At 33.8% G+C, this 23,968-nt stretch overlaps 1 protein-coding gene and 1 pseudogene across 13 annotated transcripts in view; both read right to left on the bottom strand.

The window, feature by feature from the left end:
* Window positions 1-2,461: 2,461 nt before the first annotated feature.
* The window catches only part of DLG1 (discs large MAGUK scaffold protein 1), a 318,826-nt gene continuing 297,319 nt past the window's right edge, over window positions 2,462-23,968 (bottom strand). For all 13 annotated transcript variants that reach the window (XM_077117938.1, XM_077117940.1, XM_077117941.1 and 10 more), the window contains 2 exons: window positions 14,952-15,043; window positions 2,462-4,260 (listed from right to left, as the gene is read on the bottom strand). In XM_077117938.1, coding sequence (XP_076974053.1) covers window positions 4,154-4,260; window positions 14,952-15,043 — 199 coding nt within the window. In that variant the 3' untranslated portion in view covers window positions 2,462-4,153. The remainder of the gene's footprint in view (window positions 4,261-14,951; window positions 15,044-23,968) is intronic.
* Window positions 4,546-14,575, bottom strand: LOC143648240 (U2 small nuclear ribonucleoprotein B'' pseudogene; annotated as a pseudogene).

The raw sequence follows: 23,968 nt of genomic DNA, 5'->3' as shown, positions 1-23,968 counted from the left end.
GTGGGATGGAGACAGCTGGTGGCAAGCAGAAAGTAAATGAGAAAGTAGCCAATAAGTTATATTATTTTATGTTTTCAATGCTGAAAGCATTGAAAGAAAATGTATTTAATCTGGGGAATTTAAGTAATCTTTTTCACTCTATTATTGCCTTAAGCCTCTTTCTAAACTCTCAGCAATTAATATTGTATTGAATTGTTAGGGACTATTGGGTCTAGGATTGCACACAGATATGAGGAAGGCTCATGAAACCGTGGGGATCTCTTCCAGTTCTACGGTTAAGATTGGGTTACGGCAGGCCACAAGTCGTATCTTTGACTAAAAAGGGGCTCCTTGGAAGGAAAGATGAACAAGCATGATTATAGAAACTAAAGGGAAATTATTCTTAACCAAGAGTCTGTCAGAATCTCCTAAGAGAAAACTTCTCTAATGTTGATGAAGAATGGTGGGCCATATTCTTATGTCCTCTGCTACCAACGGGGAAGAATAGATCAGATGTTGTGATAAGTACTTTCACAAATTCCTTTTTAAACCCTTCTAACAATCCTGGAAGGTGGTTATTCGGATCCCATTTAAAATATGGCAAAGTTAAGGTTCAAGTTAATTCACATAAGGGGAGCTGGAACTTAATTCCAGCCTTCTGATTCCAAAAGAGAAGGGAACTAGCTTTCAAAATAGAAAGTATGTAGTAACTGCCTTTATTTGTAATTGATCCTCAAAACTGATAAACAGTAAAAGGGATGATGGGACTTCCCTAAGGTTAGTTACATAACCAGCAGAGAGTGGCAGCTGCCATTCAAATCCATATCTTCTTCACTCCACAGACTGTTTTTCATTATAGCACACTTGTCATAGCCAATGAGAATCCTACCACACAACTTTGGAGGGCGATGAATGACATCTTAAACATTAGACCAGATGACTTAAATATGGGTTTGAAAAGTGACTTTTATGTTTTTTTATCTTTGAAATTTTCATATAAATGTACTGGTGTTTACTTTTTTTTTAATCAGTAATTCAAACTCGCAGGGACTGAATAACCTACTAAATTCAGATCACAGAATAGAATAGAAACTGCTGTGGTAGAAAAACCACTGTTCCAGGAGCCAGGAGTTAAAGTCTATCCCGGTTTTGTCCCTCATGTGCACTGTAGTCTTGGTTGAGACACAAGGATCTTTGGGCTTCCATTTTACCACCTGTAAACTAAGGGACATTCAAGGCCAGAAAATCTTTGAAGGTTACCATTTGCCCTAATCCTTTAGAAAGAAAAATTTTCTCATTATTAAATAAGCTTCCAAATTGCCACCTTTGTGGTTTAATATTTTGTAGTGGATTAGCAGGTATTAGGTAATCAGAGTGTATTTTACTGGAGTGAGCTTTGCAAGCTTCTTCCATGGTTTATTGGGAAGGCAACTGGAAATGCATAGCCACATTTAAGAGTCATTTTTCTTTTATTCCAATTTAGTATTAAGGGGGTTATTAAAAAAATATGGAGTATTTCCTAAAACATTTGAAATAGCAATATTCTTAATTACAGCAGTGGACTTTATTCCTAATGAGTATTGTTCCAATTTTAGTTCTGAAGAGGTTCTTTGTATGTCACCATGACAGTACTGGGCTGATGTATTTCCCAGAAAGAGCCTTTTGAGCTGTGGTGGATGTGGTTTGTTCTATGTACAGTCCTATTAGTTGTGCGACTTTAGGCAAAGATCTTCATCTAATCTGTAAAGAGGAGCAATCAAAGTGTAACTCATAGTGCCTTGCAAAGGAAGGGCTGAAAAATGAGGCATCATGGTAAACTGGAAAGAACAGGAACTTAGGGAAGAAATTCTTGGAGAAGAATTCTAAGCACTCATTAGTTAAGTCATCTTGGGCAAGTGATCTTACTTAAGCCTTATAGTAGGACTAGTAACACCATGTTTTGTCTAAAAGTGATACTATATTTAACAGAGATGCTAAATAGTAGTACTCAGTAATTAGTAATTTTATTAATAATCCCATATAATCTAGAAAGTTGCATAAAAGTATTTCTTACAAAAATCACTTAAGGATATGTCAAAAACAATGTAATATAGATATTTTAACATATAAATGGCATCATTTTATAACCTCTCAATATTTTACATGTGAATATTTAGTAAATGCTTCAAAATAGCTTATGCTGGGGTCATGATGTAAAGTGATTTTTGGGGCTCTTGAGATATCATTTTACAATTTTCTTCTACTATGTTCATGTACAGTAACAACCTACTATATTTAAACAGGTATATTATAAATATATATATTATATTATATACTCCAATGTATTAACATACTCAATTTTAGAATCCACAGAAGAAATTTTGATTAGTTTGCTTAATGGCTTGTGAACTCCGTTTAGAAATTACATGTTACCCCAAACTGTTCCAAGAAATATTGGTTTGTAAAATAATTTTTTCTTTCAGAATTCAAGACACATTCAACATTATGGATTTTACAGTAAAGTTTATTAGCTGTTCTCCTCTTTCTCACAAGTGGAATGGATAATGCTGATAATCCTTTACAAATCAGTGTCTAAGAAACTGTAATGATATGAGGAGGTTGTCAAAAACATATATATTTGATAAACAACTTCAAAAAGCAATGGGAAGCTAAACAATCTTAAGCTAAAGGACCAGAAAAATTGATTTCTGAAGTCGTTTCTATCTTTCACTAAAATCTTTTATAATTGCTCAGCACCGAGATCCGTGCAGAGCACCTACGTGAGATGAAAGGTGTGTGGTCTGAGGGAATATCACACGTATAAATGCTTTTTTTTTTTTCTTGTTTTCCTAATGAAAGGAGGAGAGCTGGTAAGAAAGGCAGAAGACTAAAACCAAGACCAAAAAGAACAATAACAACAAAAAACAGGAACCATTTAAAAACTTTTATAGAAAAGAGGAGAACATGTCCATACTTTTACTTGTAATATAATTTCCCCCAAAGGTTTCTTCCCACAACCACCATACCCTCATTTTTCAGTTCACATGATTAAGGAAGATAAAGTGTAACCAATTAATATTTAATTTAAAAACTAAACAAAAAGTTAGGAGTAGGTGGCAAAAAAAATATATTTTAAATATATATGTGTGTGTGTGCAACTATGTAAAGAAAATAATTCCCATAGTTACAGAGTTTAAAGAAAGTTTTATATATATTTATATATATACTTTATAACAAAATAGGCAGTTATTGTGGGTAAAATATTCATTAAAATCTGACCCCTAAGAATACATTTAAAGTTTTAGACTATGAATTGGACTCCTTTTCCACTGCCATAATGATTATTACATCATCATTGTGATACCTGTTTTGTCTACATGACTATGAAATTTTCTCAACCTTATGTGTAAGAGGTGAGCTCCTCTAGCACCTAAACATAGCCTTAATTCAGAAAATGTGATGATTACTTCCAGAAACAACTTTTGTAAACTATAAATAGTGTTGCACAAGTAGATTAAAAATATTTGAACACTGTTATTCCTAGCAAATGTGTTGGGGGGAAAAACCTCAAACAATAAAAGATTTAAGAACGCTTATGAAAAATGAATAACCCTTGTGAAATTATGAAAGTTAATTCAGACATTAATTTTGAAATTAAAGTACAAGTATTTTCCTTATTGGCCTATAATGAATTGTTTTGCTTTGATAACAGAAGTCAATTCAAAAAAGGACTTGAGCTAACTAACACATTGGCCAAACCATGCTATTAAAGTTAAGCGTGCATAGTTGCTCAAAGTTTACTAAATCACTGATTAAGACCACTTTTCTTTCATTTATATTGAAATTTGAAAAGAATGTATATAAAGCTTTTCTGAAAATCTCTTAAAGATACTTTCCCTTAAACATTAAGGAATTTTACCACAATCTCCCCGTCTCCCCAAATCCTTAATAGCTGGTTAGGCCATTCCATCTTTAGTTTTGAAAAATGGCCACAAACCAATAGTAATATAAAATACAGATGATACAACCTGAAGGAGACATTAGATGTCAAAAATAAGCGTAACTGTAGACCATGATGAGTGGAATATGATTCAATAAGGAAGAAGTATTGAAGACAAACTCCAGAAAGAAATGGCAAAGAAGTGTAACATAAAGGGAATGAGATTGTGGAAAAGAGAAACAGAATCATCAGTCCTCATAACTTTTCTTTTGCTGGAACCCAGATGTAAGGACCAGATTGTTCTTCTATGATCTGCTTCACTTGGTTGTAAATGTCTTCCAGCGTATCTCCTTGCACAATAGCTGTAATGACAGAAATAAAATGAGAAACTTCAAATGACTATCCTTGTTATTACAATTATCAGTGAAACAGAAGCTAAATCTTAGAAATAATTATTCATCTAAGGAAAGTCATCATTTTCTGTTTTGTTTATTGTATTATTTGCTTTATCATCTGTGCATGTATCAGTTTTATTTTTTATAATTAAGAATGTATTTCCATAACTTTCCTGATTCCTCCATAAGTGAATACAGAAAAAAAGGAGAATAGGTACAGTACTATAATGTGCCAGAATGGCACATTATACCTTTTTGTTTTTATTATTTAGGGTAGGGTTTTAGAGAAAGACAGTTGATTAAGGATTATGTGATTTTAATTTTTTTCAGTATACTTGCAACTTTCAGGTACTGTACTGTAGGTGAACTGAGATAAACAAACTGGCTTTTTAGTGACTAGAGACTATTAAAGTCAATGTTAGGTGATTTAATTGCTGCCTGAAATAATGTGTGAATAAAAAAATTGTAACAATTACTAACAAGTAATTCTTTAGGGATAGCTGGAGCCCCGGTGGTCTATAAGGAAGTGAGGATGAGTTAATAAAACAAAAATCAAGAGAGTCCAGATAAGCACTAAGTATGAATAACTTTTTAAGAAAATAATTTTTTTTACATATAAATGAAAGAATTATAAATCAAATAAGTCCTCTATTAAACAAACAAACAAAAAGGTCCAGTCATTTTGGAAACGCATCATAGATATTTCCATGGTCTCAAAAGCTTGGCATAAAATATCAAACAGAAATTTCAAAGAAAACCATTTGGGCACTATGATTATATGTGAATAATCAGGAGGGTATATATGCATACTTCTTGTAGCTAAGAATGCTTAAGCAATCAAAAATTGTAAATAATACAAATTCAATTTACCAGCTCTGTGAGAATTCATATTTTGAGCTAAAAATAGAAATCTTAATTTCCCTCAACACCAATGTGGCATCTTGATGTACTCCAACAGAACAGAACAGAATCTCATAGAATTTTCTAATTTAGACTGACAACTGCATTGAATGACCTATCTTAGAGGGAAAGAGTTACTCAAAAATTAGCCTGGGAAACATACACACTTTGCATTACTTTGAAAATTCATTAGTGGAATGGCTAGTAAAACAGAATTCTCCTTGTGAGGGAACCAGAAAAGCAAAAGACTAAAGACACTTTAACCAAGTGATCAAAGTTAACATTATCAGTAATGTTACGTTGTACATTTTGTACAATGCACATAATGTTACAATTTGTACATTGACATGGCTCCTTGAATACAAGGAGAAGAATACTTCTTTGGTATCCTGCTAAAAATGCATAATTTAAATCCAATCACGAGGAAATACCAGACAATTTTAAATTGAGGGAGAGACATTCTACAAAATAACTGACTTCCTTTTTTAAAAAATACAAATAGATATTGTGAATTACTGATTATGTATGTTGTTTTACTTTATTTTTTTAATAAATAAATAAATTAAAAAATACAAATAAAAGTTTACTGCACAAAATTAAGGCCTTTGTATTCCACAACTCACGAAGGTTAAAGAAAGACTGGATAATTTCTAAGTCCGTCACAAAAATTTTGCTTTCACTATGTCCTGTCCTCAACTATTAAAAATGGCCTGACCAGAATGCTAACAAAACAAACACTATAAATAACACCAAGTCCTTTAAAGAAGACTGTCCCAAATGTTATTTCTTAGCATAGGTGATCTTCATGGCATGGGATGGTGTGATCTTAAATCCTTGTCTAACATATCCCTGGCAACACCAGCCTGCCCGTTGTTTTCAAATTCTACAAAAGCAATATCATATCTTCCAGGAACCAAATGGACTTCCTTAAAACCAGGGAACTGATTAAACAGCATGTAAACATCGTCTTGTTAGTCTCTTCTGTTAAGTTATTAAGGAATAAAATATAGTTTGGAGAATAATCAGGAACCTAAGGATTTGGTGTTGTATTTCCTTGGGTGTTAGGTGAATTTGTTGTTTCCTTTGAGGTTGTTGCAGTCTGTTTCACAGTTTTGGCTTTTTTCTTTTCTTTTTACTTTTCTTTGTCAGCAAACGTGCCATGCATTTTAGAATGTTTTTTTTTTTTAAATCAGAATGTTTTTGCATACTGAATTCACATTGGTTTATCATAAAATGGAAATTCTTCTGTCTCAAGGCATTTGTGGACGAGCCCAGTTCCTTAAATATAACAAAGCCCTGCCTCCTCATCTTCACAGTTTTTAAAGCTACAATATCTACCACATGGTCAAACTGAGAAAACAGGGTATACAAGGGTCTCTTCAATTCTTTTTAAATTTTGTCATTCATATTGTTGATATAAATTGTATGACTGGGTCTGATATCCATGTTTTCGTTTAAATTATCCAAATAACCTGAGGTCTGCACAGTCTCATAATGCTTTCAAGCTTTAAAAAGTCAAATTCATGAATAAGAAGCAAGACTGAGGAACTGCTCTAGGTTAAAATAGACTGATCTGTAGTCAGAGCAATGTTAAATTTCCTGATTTTGATAACTGTACTATGATTATATAAAAGTATGCCTTTTTTTGAAAAAGAAATATACATTGAAATATTTATAGGTAAACTTTACCGTTGAGGAACAACTTACTGTAAAATATTTCAGAAAAAAACTATAAATGTAAAATGCTAGCATTTGGGGAAGCTGTGTAAACAATATGGTAATTTTTTGTACCTTGTCTTTTCTTTTCTGTTAACTTTTCTGTTAAGTCTGAAATTATTTAAAAAAGAAAAGGAAAAAAAAAGCATGGGAATTATAACCATGACAGTTATTGGCATTCAGTCTGAATACTGAATATATGCTGATCATCATTTCAAACAAACAAATAATATCATCAACAATAAAATCCTACCCAAGGATACCTCAGGACTAAACTAAAGGATAAAATGAATGAGAGAAGACAATTTGGGAAATGCTATTTACTTTTTCACTCTATTTTATATTTTTTTATCAGAGAAGTTGTGTGTTACAGAACAATTAGGCATAAAATACAGGATTCCCATATACCACCCTACTATTTACATCTATACTGGGGCAAAACATTTGCTACCACTGATGAAATCACATTTTAATAATTGTATTATAACTATATATTGTATAGTTCAGTTGATATAAATGAAATATAGTCCACGGTTTAACCTAGGGTTCATTGCGTTGTACAGTTCAATAGCTTTAAAAAAATTATTTTTCTATTACCATAAAAATAACCTAACATTTTCCCTTTTAATCACCTTCAAATATAAAATTAGTGCTGCTAGTTTCATTCACAATATTGTGCTACAATTACCACCATTCATACCAAAACTTTTCCATCATCTGAAGCAGAAACTGTATATTTTAAGACTTAATGCCCTTTAACCTACCTCTATCCTGCCCCATGGTAACCTATATTCAAGATTCTGACTCGGAGTTTGCTTATTCTAGCAATTTCCTATCAATGAGATCATACATTATTTGTCCTGCTGTTGTCTGGATTACTTCCCTCAACTTTATGTCTTCAACATTCATCCATGTTGTCACATACATCAGAAATTCATTTCTTTTTAAGGCTGAACAATATTCCATTGTGTGTATATACCAGATTTTGTTTTATCCATTTGTTAATAGATATGGGTTACTTCCATCTTTCAGCAATTGTGAATAATGTTTCTGTGAATATTAGTGGGCAAATACCTGTTGGAGGGTCTCCTTTCAGTCCTTCTGGGTATATGTCTAGAAGTGGGATGACTAGGTCATATGACAATTCTACACTTAACTTTCTGAGAAATTGCCAAAATATCTTCCATAGTTGCCGTACAACTTAAAAATGTCACCAGCAATGAATCAGTGTTCATATTTCTCCATATCCTCTCCAACACTTGAAATTTTCTGTTCTTCCCAATCGAGTGGTCTTTGCTCCCTTGTCAGAAATCAGCTGGCCATAAATGTGAGGGTTGATTTCTGAGCTCTCAATTTGATTCCATTGGTCTATATGCTTGTACTGTGATATTTTGATTACTGTGGCTTTGTAGTAAGTTTTAAGATTGGGAAGTGTGGACTCCACCAATTTCATTCTTTTTTGAGATGGCTTTGACTATTCAGGGCCCCTTACCTTTCTATATGAATTTGCTGATTGGATTTTCCATTTCTGCAAAGAAGGTTTTTGGAAGTCTGACTGGGATTATATTGAATCTGGAAATAGCTATGGGTAGAACTGACATTACGATAATATTTAGTCTTCCAAACACAGAGCGTCCTTCAACCTTTTTAGGTCTTCTTTGATTTCTTTTAGCAATGCCTTGTAGTTTTCTGTGTACAAATCCTTTACATCCTACATTAGATTTATTCCTAGATAATGCATTCTTTTAGTTGCTACTGTATATGGAATTTATTTTCCTCATTTCTTCTTCCAATTTGCATGCTTATACATAAAAGCACTTCTGATTTTTGGGGTGCTGATCTTGTGCCCTGCCACTTTACTAAATTCATCTTAGTTTTGTTGTGAAATTTTTAGGATCTTCTGTATATATGATCAAGTCATATGCAAATAGGGAAAGTTTTACTGCTTCCTTTCCAATTTGGATGCCTTTTATTTCTTTTCTTGCCTAAAGGTTCCTGCTAGAACTTCCAGTACAATGTTGAATAATAGTGGTGACAGGCATTCTCGTCTTGTTCTTGATCTTAGAGGAAAAAAGCTTTTCAACCTTTCACCACTGAGTAGGATGTTAGCTGTGGGTTTCTCATATGTGCCCTTAAACATATTGGGTAAGTTTCCCCATAATCCTAGATTTCTAAGTGTTTTTATCAAGAGGGGTGCTGGATTTTGCAAATGTCTTTTCTCCATCAATTGATATTATCATGTTTTCTTTTTTCCTTAATCTGTTAATAATGGTTTATTACATTAATTGGTTTTCTCTGTTGAGCCACCCCTGCATACCAAAGATAAATCCCACTTGGTCACTGGATACAATTCTCTTAATGTGTTGTTGAATTTTGTTTGCTGGTATTTTGTTGAAGATTTTTACATCTATATTACTGAGGAATAATGGCCTGCAATTTTCTTTTCTTGTGGTCTCTTTACCGGGCTTTGTTATGAGGGTGATGTTGGCTCATAGAATGAATGAGGGAGTGCTTCCTCCTCTTCAAATTTTTGGAAGATTTTGAGCAGAACTGGTATGTACTCTTCTTGGAACGGTTGGTAAAGTTACCCTGTGACGCCATCTGGTCTCAGGTTCTCCTTTGTTGGAATGTTTTCTGTTACTGATTGTGCTGGTTTGAAAATGTTACATAACCCCAGAAAAGCCATGCTCTCTTAATCCTCATTCAATTATTGTTTAAGGTGGCACCCTTTTGAATGGATTGTTTCCATGGGGATGTGACACACCATATTGTGGGCGTGACCCTTTGATTAGACGGAGATGTGATTCCGCCCATTCAAGGTGGGCCTTGTTAGTTTACTGGCATGCTTTAAAAGAGGAAACACTTTGGAGGAAGCTCAGATGCTTGGAGAACAGAAGCAACAGAACCAACACGAGATCCAGATGTCTGGAGATGCAGAAAGTAAATGCCCCTGAGGAAGACACTTGAGACCAGAAGCCAAAGACCCTAGCAGACGTCAGCCATGTGCCTTTCCAGCTGACAGAGGCATTCTGGACCCATCAGCCTTTCTTGAGTCAAGGTATCTTTTTCTGGATGTCTTAGTTTGGACATTTTGACAGCCTTAGAACTGTAAACTTGCAACCTAATAATTTCCCTTTTTATTAGGGTCTATCTCTGGTATATTGCATTCTGGCAGCTTTAGCAAACCAAAATACTGATTCAATCTCTTTACTAGTTAATGGTTTATTGTCCATTTTTGTCCCTCATAACTGTGTTAATGGTTTATTATCCATTTTATTGGCTATTAGTATAGTTATCCCAGCCCTCTTCTGGTTACTACTTGCATGTAATATCTTTTTCCATCTGTTCACTTTCAACCTACTTATGTCTTTGAATTTAAAGTAAGTCTCTTACAGACAGCACAAATTTGGATTATGCTTTTTAATCTATTTTGTTAATTACTGTCTGTGACTTTCTCACTGAGTCAGTTTAGGTAGTTTGTGTGTTTTTAGCAATTAGCCTATTTCATCTAGGTTATCTAGTTTGTTGGCCTATGCTTGTTCATAGTATCCTCTTATGGTTCTTTTTATTTCAGTCAGTTTGATAGTAATGTCTCTCTTCATTTCTGAGTTTAGTTATTTGTACCCTCTATTTTCCTTCATCAATCTACTTAGAGGTTTTATTTTATTAAATGTCAACTTTAATGCTCTTTTCAAAGAACCAATTTTTGGTTTTATTTTTTCTATTGCTTTATCAGTCTCTATTTCACTTATCTCCAATCTAATCTATGTTATCCCCCCACATCTGTTTGCTTTGGGTTCAGTTTGCTCTGCTTTTTCTAGTTCTTTCAGTTTTAAGGTTAGGTCTTATTTGAAATCTTTTTTATCCTAAGCACTTAGAACTATAAATTTCCCTCTCTGTAGTGTCTCTCCTGCATCCCATAAGTTTTATTATGTTATATTTTCATTTGTCTCAAATAGTTCCTAATTTTCCTTGTGATTTCCTCTTTAACCCTTTGATTGTTTAAGAGTACATTATTTCATTTCCACATATTTGTGTATTTTCTATCTTTCTGTTATTGATTTCCATCTTCATTCCACTGTGGTTAGAGAAGATACACTGTGTGAGTTCAGTATTTCTGAATTTATTAGGACTTGTTTTGTGACTTAAAATATGGTCTAAAATGGAGAATGATTCATGTGCACTCAAGAAGAAATGTGTATCCTGTTGTTGTTGGATTAAGTACTGTATATATTTCTTTTAGGTGTCACTGGTTTAGAATATTGTTCAATTCTTGTATTTCCTTATTGATCTGCTGTCTAGATGTTCCATCTATTATTGAAAGTTCTATTATTGTAGAACTTTGTATTCTCCCTTAAATTTGTCAGTATTTGCTTCACATATTTTGGGGCTTTGCTGTCAGGTATATGTATATTTATAATTGTGTTGTTACATCTAATTGAATTGACAGTATATAAGTATATACATTTTATCAGTATATAATTGCCACCTTTATCCCTTATAACTGTGACTTAAAGTCTATTTTATTGGCTATTAGTATAGCTACCTCAGCCCTCTTTTCGTTACTACGTGCATAGTATATCTTCTTCCGTCTGTTCACTTTCAACTTACTTATGTCTTTGAATTTAAAGTAAGTCTCTTGCAGACAGTATAAATTTGGGTCATACTTTTTTATCTATTTTGTTAATTTCCGTCTTTGACTAGAGAATTACTCCATTTACATTTAAAGTCACTTCTGATAATGCAGGACTTTTTTCTGCCATTTTGCTATTTAGTCTTTGTAAGGCTGATACTTTTATGGCCCTTAATTGTTCCGATATTGCCTACTTTTAAATTTATTTGATCTTTTGTACTGTATTATATTGAGTCTCTTCTCATTTCTATATGGATATATTTTCCATATGATTTCCTTGTGGTTACCAAGGGGTTAAAATTTGACATCCTATATATAATTAGCAATCATATTTGATTAAATACCAACTTGACTTCAACAGATTACATATATACTGTTCCTATAGCCTCTGTCTCCCTACCTTTTTTTGTTCTTGTTAGCATTATATCTTTGTACATTATAGGTCTAAAACCATAGATTTATCATTACTTGCATTTGCATTTTAGCACCTGTAAGACATAAGAAGTGGAGTTACATAACAAAATATACAATACAATAGTACTGGCATTTATAATTACCCAAAAGGTTACCTTTAACAGAGGTCTTTTTCTCTTTACGCTTGCTCTGAACCACTGTCTAGTGTCCTTTCCTTCAGTCCTATGAATACTTGTTAGGCATTGCTTGTAGGAAGTCTAGTGTTGAGGAAGTCCCAGAGCTTTGATGTGAGAAAGTCTTTCCAGATATAAGATTCTTGGTTGGCAATTATTTTATAATTGCCAATAATAATATAATAATTTTATAATTATTTTATTTCAGCACCTCCTTGTTCTCTGCATTTGGTTCAATATGTGATGTGGTATTTTGGCTTGCTAATGCTGCTGGAATGCAACATAACAGAAATGGATTGGCTTTTATAAAGGGGATTTATTAGGTTACAAATTTAAAGTTCTAAGGCCATGAAAATGTCCAAATTAAGAAATCAACAAGAGGATATCTTCACTCAAAAAAGGTGGATTGAGTCTGGGTTGGTCTGTCTCATGGAAAGGCACATGGTGGCATCTGCTGGTCTTTCTCTCAGATTTCTGGTTTCAAACATCTCTCTCAGCTTTTGGCATCTCCTAGGGTGCATTCCTTCTGTATCTCCAAAGTCTGTGCCTTCTCCAAAATGTTCTTCTCTTAAAGGACTCCAGTAAGCAGATTAAGATCTATCTTGAATGGTGGGGTTGCATCTCCATGGAAACAACTTAATCAAAAGGTCTCGCCCAATAACAGGTCTGCCCCCACAAGATTGGATTAAAATAACATGGCTTTTCTGGGGTACATAACAGCTTCAAGCCAGCACATGTGGCATATTCTTCTCCAAGTTTATCATGGTTGAATGTGTTCTCTGAGCTTCTTGGAAGTGCATATTCATGTCTTTTGCTGAGTTTGGGAAGTTTTCTGTCATCATTTTTTTGAATATTCCTTCTGTTCCTTTCTCTTTTTTTCTTCACCTGGGACTCCTGTAATGCACACATTGATATACTTGATGGTATACTAGAAGTCCCTTAGACTATTTTCACTTTTTGTAATTCTCTTTTCTTTCTAATATAAAAGAATTTTATAATTCTTTTCTTTCAAATAACTCTCTTGAGTTTGCTTATTCTTTCTTCTGCCAGCTCCAATCTGCTGTTGAAACTCTCCTGGGAATTTTTCATTTCAGTTATTGTGGTCTTAAACTCCAGTAGCTCTGTCTGGTTACTTTATAAATTTTCTATCTTTTTATTAAGATTCTCTTATTGTTCATTCATTGTTTTCCTGATATCCTTTCTCTATTCATCTCCTTGAGCATATTTAAGATAATTTTTTTTTAAGTCTTTATCCAGTATGTCCATAGTCTGGTCTTTGGTGATATTTTTTGGATTTTTATCCTCTTCCTTTGGATGGGTCATCATTTCCTGTTTCTTTGTCTTCTTGTTCACTGCACATTTTAATATTTTAACATGTTAACTCTGGAATTTATTCCAAGTTGTCTGTTTCTTGAGTTTGCAACCAGATGGTGATATGACAAGATTTTCTTGAATGTTATCCATCCTATCAGGAACATCTGCCTAAGGTTAATAGAAAGTGTGGGGTCCATCCTATCTTTTCTGGGCCTATGTCCTGGGCTTGTATTTGCAAGTGGCTTAAGGAGGTCCCCTGTTTACAGAAGGTTGAATGTTCCCTCTACTTCCCAGTATAGGGAAACTTTTTTCCTCTCTCAGGTGTTTCACACTGTACTTAACACAGACAATCCTTTGTCCCAGGCCATTCACCTCAATTATTTCTTCCACTGTTTTAGTTGTCCCAACCTGCTTTTGCCTGGAGGGCAAATACTGAGAGAGGCAGCACCTTGGAGAAGAGGATCCAAAGTCACTCTTTCTCAGCCAAAACAACGTCAGGGATCATGAAGGGGATGAGAGAGGGCCAGGAAGGCCACCAGGAGTTCCTTCCACAGCTTCCTAAAGCTATGCTTTCTTGACCTGCTAGCAAATGCAGCCCTTCAATTGTCCTCTGCAGCTCTGAGACATATCCTTTTAAGGCCTTCTTTGCTGCTTCTGTCTAGCACAGGCTGGAAAATGACCACCCTCAGAATCTGGCCTCAGCGATGTGAAGTTGCGATCAAAAGCTATTATCAGTGACTGGCCTATGCCCACACCAGATCTGGAGAAATGGATTTTTATGTCCCTTTTGGTACCAGTAAGTTATGGCACAAGTTGGACCCCACTGTGGTCTGCTGTAAGAGACGGGGATGGGTGCTGGTAATCACCATGCGGAGAGAGCAACTTATTGGTATTTACCATAATTTAGCACCCTCTTTCCTGGACGCAGTATAACATTCTATTGGACTCTGGAATTTTGAAATAATTATTTCAAACAGTTCCTGCCTGTTTAATAGTTGTTTTCGTGGAAGGGCTGAGTCCTGAAGCTTCCTATTCTGCCATCTTCTTATCTATTTAATAGTTGTTCTGGTGGACAGACTGAATCCTGGAAATTTCTATTGTGCCACTTCCCACTACCCTCCCCTCCCCTACTTCTAACATTTTACATAAACAGTATTTTAAAATGTATGAAAATTATAAAAGATAAGAGAAAAATCAATACATCATAGAAAAAAACCACGTCTGAATCTATTTTCCTCTGGCTGAGTATGAATTACTTCCATATATGTTCTTCTAATCCACAACCTAAGAAACACTGAATTTTAAGATTCTTCAACAGCACTGCTTAGTCTAGATGAACTTCCCACAGGTTAAGACCACTAAACTTAAGGTTTTATTCTGAAAATGATAGGAGTAGTTACTATTACTACTGTGCAGATATGGGCATAGTTCGAAATAATTTAAATGTATCAGTTCATAGGCTTTAAAGCAAAATTCTATCACAAAGGGCACTAACACATGATGCCAACCTGTGAAATGTTCTGTAAACTCTTGTTCCAGTTTCATGGCTCTCTCAAATGTCTTTCGGGCTTGTTCTTCTGTTAGACGCTTATTCATTTCCCTATATAAAGAAACTGGTGATTACTACATTAAACTTTTTGAAAAAAAGAGAGAGAACATAAAACACAAAAATTGTGAAAAGCGGAGTTCTCTTGAGGATATGAATGTCATTAAAAGCTAGATTCTGTCACTGAATATGTTGCTTATATGTGGAATGACAGAAGGCTTTCAACACATCTTTGCACTGGTTCAAAGCAGTCCCCAAACATTAGCATTGTGAATATATGACAGTTTTTTTAAATTTTTATTTTGAGTTTCAACTTATTTGGCAAATATTTATAGAGGAACTTCAGTGCTGGGGCCTGGGAGGGCAGGGGCAGTGAGAGCTTCACAATGAACTCCAATACATAGTGACAAATCATTCATGCATGGCAGACACAAAGCACTCAGAAAACAGGAGGGAACAAATTGTTCTGCCCAAGAGAATTTCTTTTCTTTTTTTTTTTCTATAACAGTTTTGACTTTGATGAAAATTTCATATTAAAATATGATTTCTAGATTCAAGTTCAAATTTTTAGGAAAATCAAAGAGGACATAGGAACATATTAAATAAACAGCATTAAAATGCAGTCAGCAAAATACAGTCTTGGGAAAACTATACAGAAGACATTATCTGATTTTTGCTTTTATTTTTTTCAATAAATAAATAGAGAGGGAAAAATAGAGAGAGTGATGGAGGGAGGATCTCTAGTTGAAAAGACTTAATAAATTGCAATGAACAGATTTTATTTGGATCTTGATTCAAACAAGCAAACTGAAAAATCAAAATTTATGAGACAATCAGGAAAATTTCAACTATCTAATAATATCAAAGATGTTTTATTTTAAGAATTAATGATTAAGTGCGATAGTTATAGTGGTGATTTTCTTATAACGAATTATCTTTCAAATATAAACCAAAATATATTGATGAAATGATATAATGTCTGGTCTTCGTTTCAAAATAATCTGGAGTGGAGAGATCTAGGTAAAGATGGTTATCAAATATTTATTTAATAAACATTGTTGCAGCTGGATGATTGGATACATGGGAGTCTGTTATTTTTATTTTCTCTACTTTTGTAAATGTTTGTAATGTTCCATAAAAATTATTTAAAAAATGATTTGGAAGGCAATTATTATCCTTGGCCACAGGTCATATACTACATATAAAATTCCTATACTAGATACAGAGTTCTTCTTCAATGAAGGTGCATAACTTACATTTAAATATTTATTTAAATAATAAGATTTGTAGTTACAATAATTTAATGAGGTAGAATAGGAAGAAATTACCATATTTTATGGATAAGAACAAAAACTCAGGCATCAATGTGAATCTCCAAGATCATATAAAAGTTTCTCAGTTAAGTCTTTAAGTCTGAGTACCTAAGTTCTGGAATATGACCTATTTTTGTCAATGGCCAATAATGCTAGGTAGTTTGTGTCTTCCCCTTTGGTCATGCTCACTTTCTAGATATGCCAGCTGGTACTTTGCAGATAATTACCATATCCTAGGGAAAATATGAACTACTATCCAGGATGATAGAGGGTAGGAGGAAAAGGACTGAAGTAAAAAAAAAAAAAGGAACTATTAGACAGTAACATTGCCTATACCTTGCAAAGGGCACAAATATGGTAAAGGGAATATAAAAATAAATAGGCAAGATACTACATAACATTTTCTCTATCTTAGACATATATTCAGCTCTATCTTACTGAGTATACTAATGTGCAGATGGTTATCCAATAAAAGCAAGTGAACCACAGAGGTAAATAGAAGGGACTCAAGAGTAAGAATACCTAGATTCAAATTCTAATTTCATTATTTATTAGCCGCTGGACCCTGGGCAAGTTACTTAATCTCTCACTTAGTTTCTTCGCCTATGAACTTGGGAAATTAATAATAATTACCCAAACAGTTTTTGAGAAGCATAAATAATATACATAAAGCATTTAAAAACTATTCCTGGAAACTATCCTTAGAAACCTATCCCAAATATGATAGATCAGACTTTGAAGCAATTTATGTCCAAGAACACTGTTGAAAACAATAGAGCAATCGTGGGGCCTAACAGCTGGGAGTGTTACCAACAGAGCCAGACAATTTAATAGCAATCAGGGAAAGATATATTCAAATACAGTTTGCTAAGACCACTGTCATCTAAGGGTGACTGTGTGCATGCCCAAGACTGAACCCCCTGAGGTGTGACACCAGGTTTTCAACATGGGAGGGGCAGGGGTAGAGGGAACTGTACTAAAATAGTCCAGCCAAATTACTACACAAATAAACAAGGAAACAAAATAAGCCCTAGAATCAGAAAAGGGAAGAGGGGAGTGAAGGGATGAGAATCAGTATCTTATTAGATGCAAAGAAATAAGGGCAACTTCATAGGAAAAGAAGCAGGCAACAGAAACTGCCAGTGAGAGGGTCTAAATGTCAGATTTAATAAAGATCTTAAAGCAGCTATTATAAATGTTCAAAAAACTAAAGAAAAAAAAAAAATCTCTATACATTTAGTTTATGGTAATCGAAACATTTTCTGTCAATTCTTACATTCTTTTACTTTAACTTTTTTTTTTTTTTTAACTGTGAAATACATACACAAAAAAGTAATAAATTTCACAGTACATTGTAACAAGCTGTTATAGAACACATTCAGAGTTTGGTATGGGTTACAGTTCCACAATTTTAGGTTTTTCCTTCTAGTTGCTCTAAGACATTGGAGACTAAAAGAAGTATCAATATAATGATTCTAAAGTTGTACTCATTTGTTAAATCCTTTCTTTTCTGTTATAACTCCTCCTTTTCCTTTGTGAACTTTCTCGCAATCTTTAGGAGTATTTGTACTATGTCCATTCCAACTATTTCACGCTGGAAAGGGCTGTCGATAATATGGGATAGGGGATGGAACTAGTGGATGTTCTGGAGAGGCTGGCCCCTCAAGGTTTCAGGACTTAACTGGCCTAGGAACCCCATCTGGAGGTCATAGGTTTTACGGAAAGTAATAAGGGTGCATGGAACTTCTGTAGAATCTCAGAGCCCTAGGTGTTCTTTAAGGTTGGCAGGAATGGTTTTCACTAGGGTTTGGCAAACCATGGTAAACAGCAATATCTAGCTGAAGCTTGCATTACAGTAACCTCCAGAATAGCCTCTTGACACTAAATGCCTTGTTTGTTCAATTTCTTTCCCCACGTTTGGTCAGGATGGCATTGTTCATCCCATGGATCCAGGGCCAGGCTCATCCCAAGGGATTAATTTCCCAAGTTGCAGGGGAACTTTCACCCCTGGATGTCATGTACCACATGCGGGAGGAGGGTAATGATTTTCCTTGCAGAGTTGGGTTTAGAGAGAAATAGAATCCACATTTGAACAACAAAAGAGGTCCTCTGGAAGTAACTCTTAGCATAAATATAGGCTTAGCTTCTCCGCTATGTAAATAAACTTCACAAGAGCAAACCTCAAGATCAAGAGCTTGGCTTACTGACTCAGGAATCCCTACTGTTTAAGACAGTATCAGGGGTTTCCCTGGTGGTAAAGCTTAACAGTTCCATATTTTTTCTCTCCCTTAAGGGACTTTGCCAAGACTTTTTAATTATCTGCTCAACATACTCTGGGATGTATACAGGCATTACATTAAACCTATTCAGAATTACAAGCCCTCATCCCATTCTGGGCTTCATGTGTTTGGGTTTAAATGGTCTATCCAGACAGGTTGAGTTAGATTATGTGCTACAGAAAAGTTAGGTTCTGGACAAAATAAGCCTCTCTTCCTTTGGTCTCATTTGGTAGGTAAAGTTCTAAAATACAGACAATAAGAAAATCATTTTTGAGAAAAAAGAAAGGTACTATGAAAATGGTTTATCAAACAGATATCAATGAAGAGAAAGTATAAAAAAGAATGAAATGTAAATTCTGAAGTTGAAAAGTATAACTAACATGGAAAATTCACTAGAGGAGCTCAACAGTAGCTGATAAATGCAAATCAGTGAATTATAAGCATGACAGAAATTATACAATCCAAAGAACAATTGAAGAAAATGAACAAAGCATAAGAGAAACTGAAACAATATATGCATGATGGAAGTATCAGAAGGTGAAAGAGAAAGGAGCAAAAAAACATATATGAAGAAATACTGGCTAAAAACACCCCATGTTTGATGGAAAACATTGATCCAAGAAACTCAACAAACTCCAAGTAGGATAAACACAGAGATTGACACCCAGATACATCATGGTAAAAATGCTGAACACTAAAGCAAAATCTTGAAAGCAGCAAGGAAAACAAAACAACAGAAAAATCCAGTTTGTCACAGACAAGGGAAGCTAATAAGATTAACAATTGACTTTGCATCAGAAACAATGGAGGCCAGAAGGCAGTGGGGTGACATATTCATGGTGCTGAAAGGAAAAAAAACCCACCAGAACTGTCAATCAAGACTCTTATAGCTAACAAAACAAACTTTCAAAAATGAAGGGAAATAGGCCTTCTGGTCAACTAAGACGGAGGCTTAAGATGTTCCAGGGTGCCATTACTATACAGAATCTTTGGACAATTAGGCAAAAAACTGGCAAAGCCATGTTCCTCAAAACTGTAAACAGTTCAAGGACTACAGTAACTGGGCAAGTGCATAATCAAGAAAAGCAACTTGCTAGACAATGAATCAAAACAGTATAAAGAAATAAAAACCTTTGGTAAAGGTAACTATTTGGTTAATTATAAATGTTAGTACTATTGTACTGTATTGTACTGTTTTAGAACTCCATTTATTGCTTCAGACAGGTAATAAATTGCAAATGCATATAATGTATGATAAACTGATAGTTTTGGACATACAATGCACAAGTAACACTTTTGTAACAAGTGCAAAAAAAAAGGTGAGAGGATGGAGGGTTATAGGAACAGGTATGTATATGCTATTGAAGTCAAATTGGTATTTAATCAAATATGAATGTTATATATTAAGGAAGTAAATTTTAACCCCATGGCAGCCACAAATACAATACATGAAAAATATATTCAGAAAGAAATGAGAAGGGTCTCAAAATGATAGAAAACAAAAAGTCAGTAAATATAGAAGTAGGCATTAATGAAAGAATTGAGAGTCAAAAAAGGTATAAGACTTACAATCAAAAAAAGCAAAAAAAAATAGTCCTGCATTATTAGTAAATTTAAATGTAAATGGAGTAAACTCCTCAGTCAAAAGACAAAACTGGCAAAAAGGATAAAAAAGCATGATCCAACGATATCTTGGTTGTTAAGAGACTCAACTTAAATTCAAAGACATAAATAGGCTGAAGGTGAAAGGATGGAAAAAAACATACACCATGCAAGCAGTAACTACAAGAGAATCAGGGTAGCAATACAAAAATAGCAGATACAACAGTCTTTAAGTCAACTATTATGATCACTATATACTGATAAAGGAGTCAATGCAACAAAAGACATAACAATATAAATATCTATGAATCTAATAGAAGAGTCCCAAAGCACAAAAGGAAATATTGACAGGTTGGAAGGAAGAAATAGATGGTTCTACATCAATAGCAGATTTCAATACACCACTTTCAATAATGGATAGAACATCTAGACAGAAGATCAATAATGAAACAGAAGACTTGAATGATATTCTCAATTAGCTAGACTCAACAGACATACATAGGACACCTTATTCAACAGAATACTACTCTTCTCTAGTGCACATGGATCATTCTCTAGGACAGACCATATATGAAGTCACAAAACAAGTTTCATTAAATTTTAAAAACCAAATCATACAAAGTATTTTCTCTGAATCACAATGGAACGAAGCCAGAAATCTAGTAAAATCCACAAATATGTAGAAATTAAACAATGTACTCTTAAGCAATTAATAGGTGAAAGAAGAAATCACAAGGAAAACTAGGAAATATCTTGAGGCAAATGAAAAACAAGTACAACAAATCAAACTTACGGAATTTATAAAAGCATTGCAGAAAAGGCTATGCTGAGAGGAAAATTTAGAGCTTTAAATGCTTACATTAAGAAAGAAGATCTCAAGTGAGATACCTAACTTCTTACTAAACCCAAAGTGAGCAGAAGGAAGGAAATAACAAAGACTAGAGAGGAGATAAACCAGTGAAATCAAAAGTTGACTCTCTGAAAACAGAAATGAAATCGACAAAACTTTAGCTACGCTGAAAAAAGAAAGAGAGGATACAACTAAATAAAATCAGAAATGAAAAGGGAGACATTACTATCAATCCTACAGAATTAAAAATGTTAATAACAGGAAACCATGAACACTACGACAGTAAGTTAACTTATATGAAATAGGCATATTCCTAGAAATACAAAAACTACCTATACTAACTCAAGAACAAAAAGATCTCATATACCCATGAATGAAAAGACAGTCCTCAAAGGGGACAAAGATTTTAACAGAAGATGTACAACTGGCCAGTAAGCAGATGAAACATCATTAGCCATCAGGGAAATGCAAATCAAAACCAATGAGCTATCATTTTGCATCCATTTGGCTGTGTATAATCTAAAGGGCAGATAAGTGTTGGTGAAGGTGTACAAAAACTGGACTTTCCATATATACTGCTGGTGGGAATGTGAAATGATGCAGCCACTTTGGAAAACACCCTTTCAGTTCCTCAAAAAGAGGAACAAAGAGTTATTATAAACAGACATGCATTGAACATATACCCCAGCATTGCCATTCCTAGATATATACCAAAGAGAAGCAAAAACAAAGAGAAGGTATATACCAAAGAGAAGCAAAAAACAAAAACAAAAACAAAAAACAAATATAAAAGTGCTTTTGCTTCTATGAACTTGTACATGCTGCTATGAACTTGTACATGAATGCTCATAGCAGCAGTATTCATTACAGCCAAAAAATGGAAATGACAGAAATATACATCAACTGATGAACAATATGTGGTATATCCAAACAATGGAATATTAATTGGTCATAAAAAGTACTGAAGTACTGATACGTTCTACAACATGGTTGAATTTTGAAAACATTATGCTAAGTGAAAGAAGCTAGCCATAAAAGGTCACATATTATGTGACCCCATTTATATAAATGTCCAAAAAATTTCATTTTGTAACCACTGTTGCCAGAATATAGAAATATTATTTTTGTATACTGACCTTATATCTACAAGCCTTGCTATACCATTTTTAAAATTCTAATAACTTATCTGCAGATTCTTTTGTTATCTTCTACATACATGATCATTTAGTCTATGAATAATGAATTTTATGCTTCCTTTTGATTCCTTTATCTTGTACTGATTTTATTTCATTAACTGTGATCCTTAGTACAATCTGGAATAGAAGTGGTGGTAATAGGCATTCTGGCTTTGTTATCAACATGAGAGGGAAAGTTTTCACTGTCCCATTAAGTATGATGTTTACTTTGACATTTTTGTAGATCTTTATCAGATTAAGGAGTTTCCTTCTACTCCTAGTTTACTAAATGTTTTTGTTGTAAAAAGATGTTAATTTTATCAAATTCTTTTCCTATTAAAGAATTTAATTAAAATGATCATCTGATTTTTAACCTATCATATGTTAATATGGTACACTACACTTATTGATTTTAAGCGTGAAGCCAGCCTTGCATTCCTGGAATAAATACTACTTGGCTTTTGCCTTTTATCCTTTTTTTTTCTTCCCTTTTTTAAATTCACCGCTGGATTCAATTTGCTAATATTTTGGTAAAGGTTTTTTGCATCTATGTTCATTGATTAACACTGGCTGTTGTTTATCTTTCCTGTATTGCCTTTGTCATATTTTAGTATCACATTAATGACCACAAAATTAGTTGAAAAAATACTTTCCCTTTTTATTGTGTGGGAGAATTTGTAAGACAGGAGTTACTTAAATTTTGGTAGAATTCAGCAAGTCATCTTGGGGTAATGTTTTATTTGTGGGAAGACTTTTATGACAGTTCAAGTTCTTTAATATATACAAGACTATTTAGACTATTTTTCAAATTTCCTTTCCATTTCTTAAGGTTTTTACTAAAGTTTTTTGAAGTATAGCTTCTAAACAGAGAATAGCAATATTGTTAAGTGTACACCTTGCTGACATTTTATAAATGAACATGTACCCATTCATTCAGTACCTTGATCATGATACAGAACATTACCAGCACCCCAGAATCAGGCTGTGCTCACTCCAGTCACTAACCACACCCTCAAAGGGTAATCTCTGTTTGATGTCTATATGCAAAGATTTATTTTGGCTGATGTTGAACATCTCATAAATAGAATCATGAGGGTATGCATATTTTTGAGCCTTTTTTTTTTCAATTCCAATTATGTTTATAAGATTCTTCAATACTTTGGTACATAACTGAAGATTGTTCATTGTTATTATTGTAGAATATTTCACAGTGTGAATGTATCATAATTTATTTTACTGCTAATGGGTAGTTGGATAATTTTCAGTTTTTGGATATTTTAAATAGTACTTCTGTCAGCAATCTACAAGTTTTTGTTGACCATATGTATAACATATCTTTTGAATATATACTTAGGAATATTACTGCTGGGGGCTATGCTATATTTAAATCAGTTTTAGGAGATACTATAAATAATTTTCCAATGTGGACATATCAATTCACACTCCTCCCAGTGTTATGAACTTCAGTTACACCATACCATTATGAAGACTTGGTACTTACTGTCTCTTTCATTTTAGCCATTCTGGTATATGGGAAATAGCATGTAACATTGTGGTTTCAACTTGTATTTCCATAATTGAGTACTACATCCAATATTTATTGGCCTTTTTAAATATTTTCTTTTGTCTCCATATCGTTTGCCAGTTTTTCTACTAGGTTGTTTCTGTTATCTTTTTAATATTTACTTGATATGTAGTGGTGTCCCCTTTTCATTCCTGGTATTATTATGACTTTTTTCCTTGAGCATTCTTATTGGTTT

Source organism: Tamandua tetradactyla, chromosome 10 (genome assembly GCF_023851605.1).
Source record: "Tamandua tetradactyla isolate mTamTet1 chromosome 10, mTamTet1.pri, whole genome shotgun sequence".
Classification (NCBI taxonomy): domain Eukaryota; kingdom Metazoa; phylum Chordata; class Mammalia; order Pilosa; family Myrmecophagidae; genus Tamandua; species Tamandua tetradactyla.
This window is presented reverse-complemented; position numbering and strand designations above follow the sequence as displayed.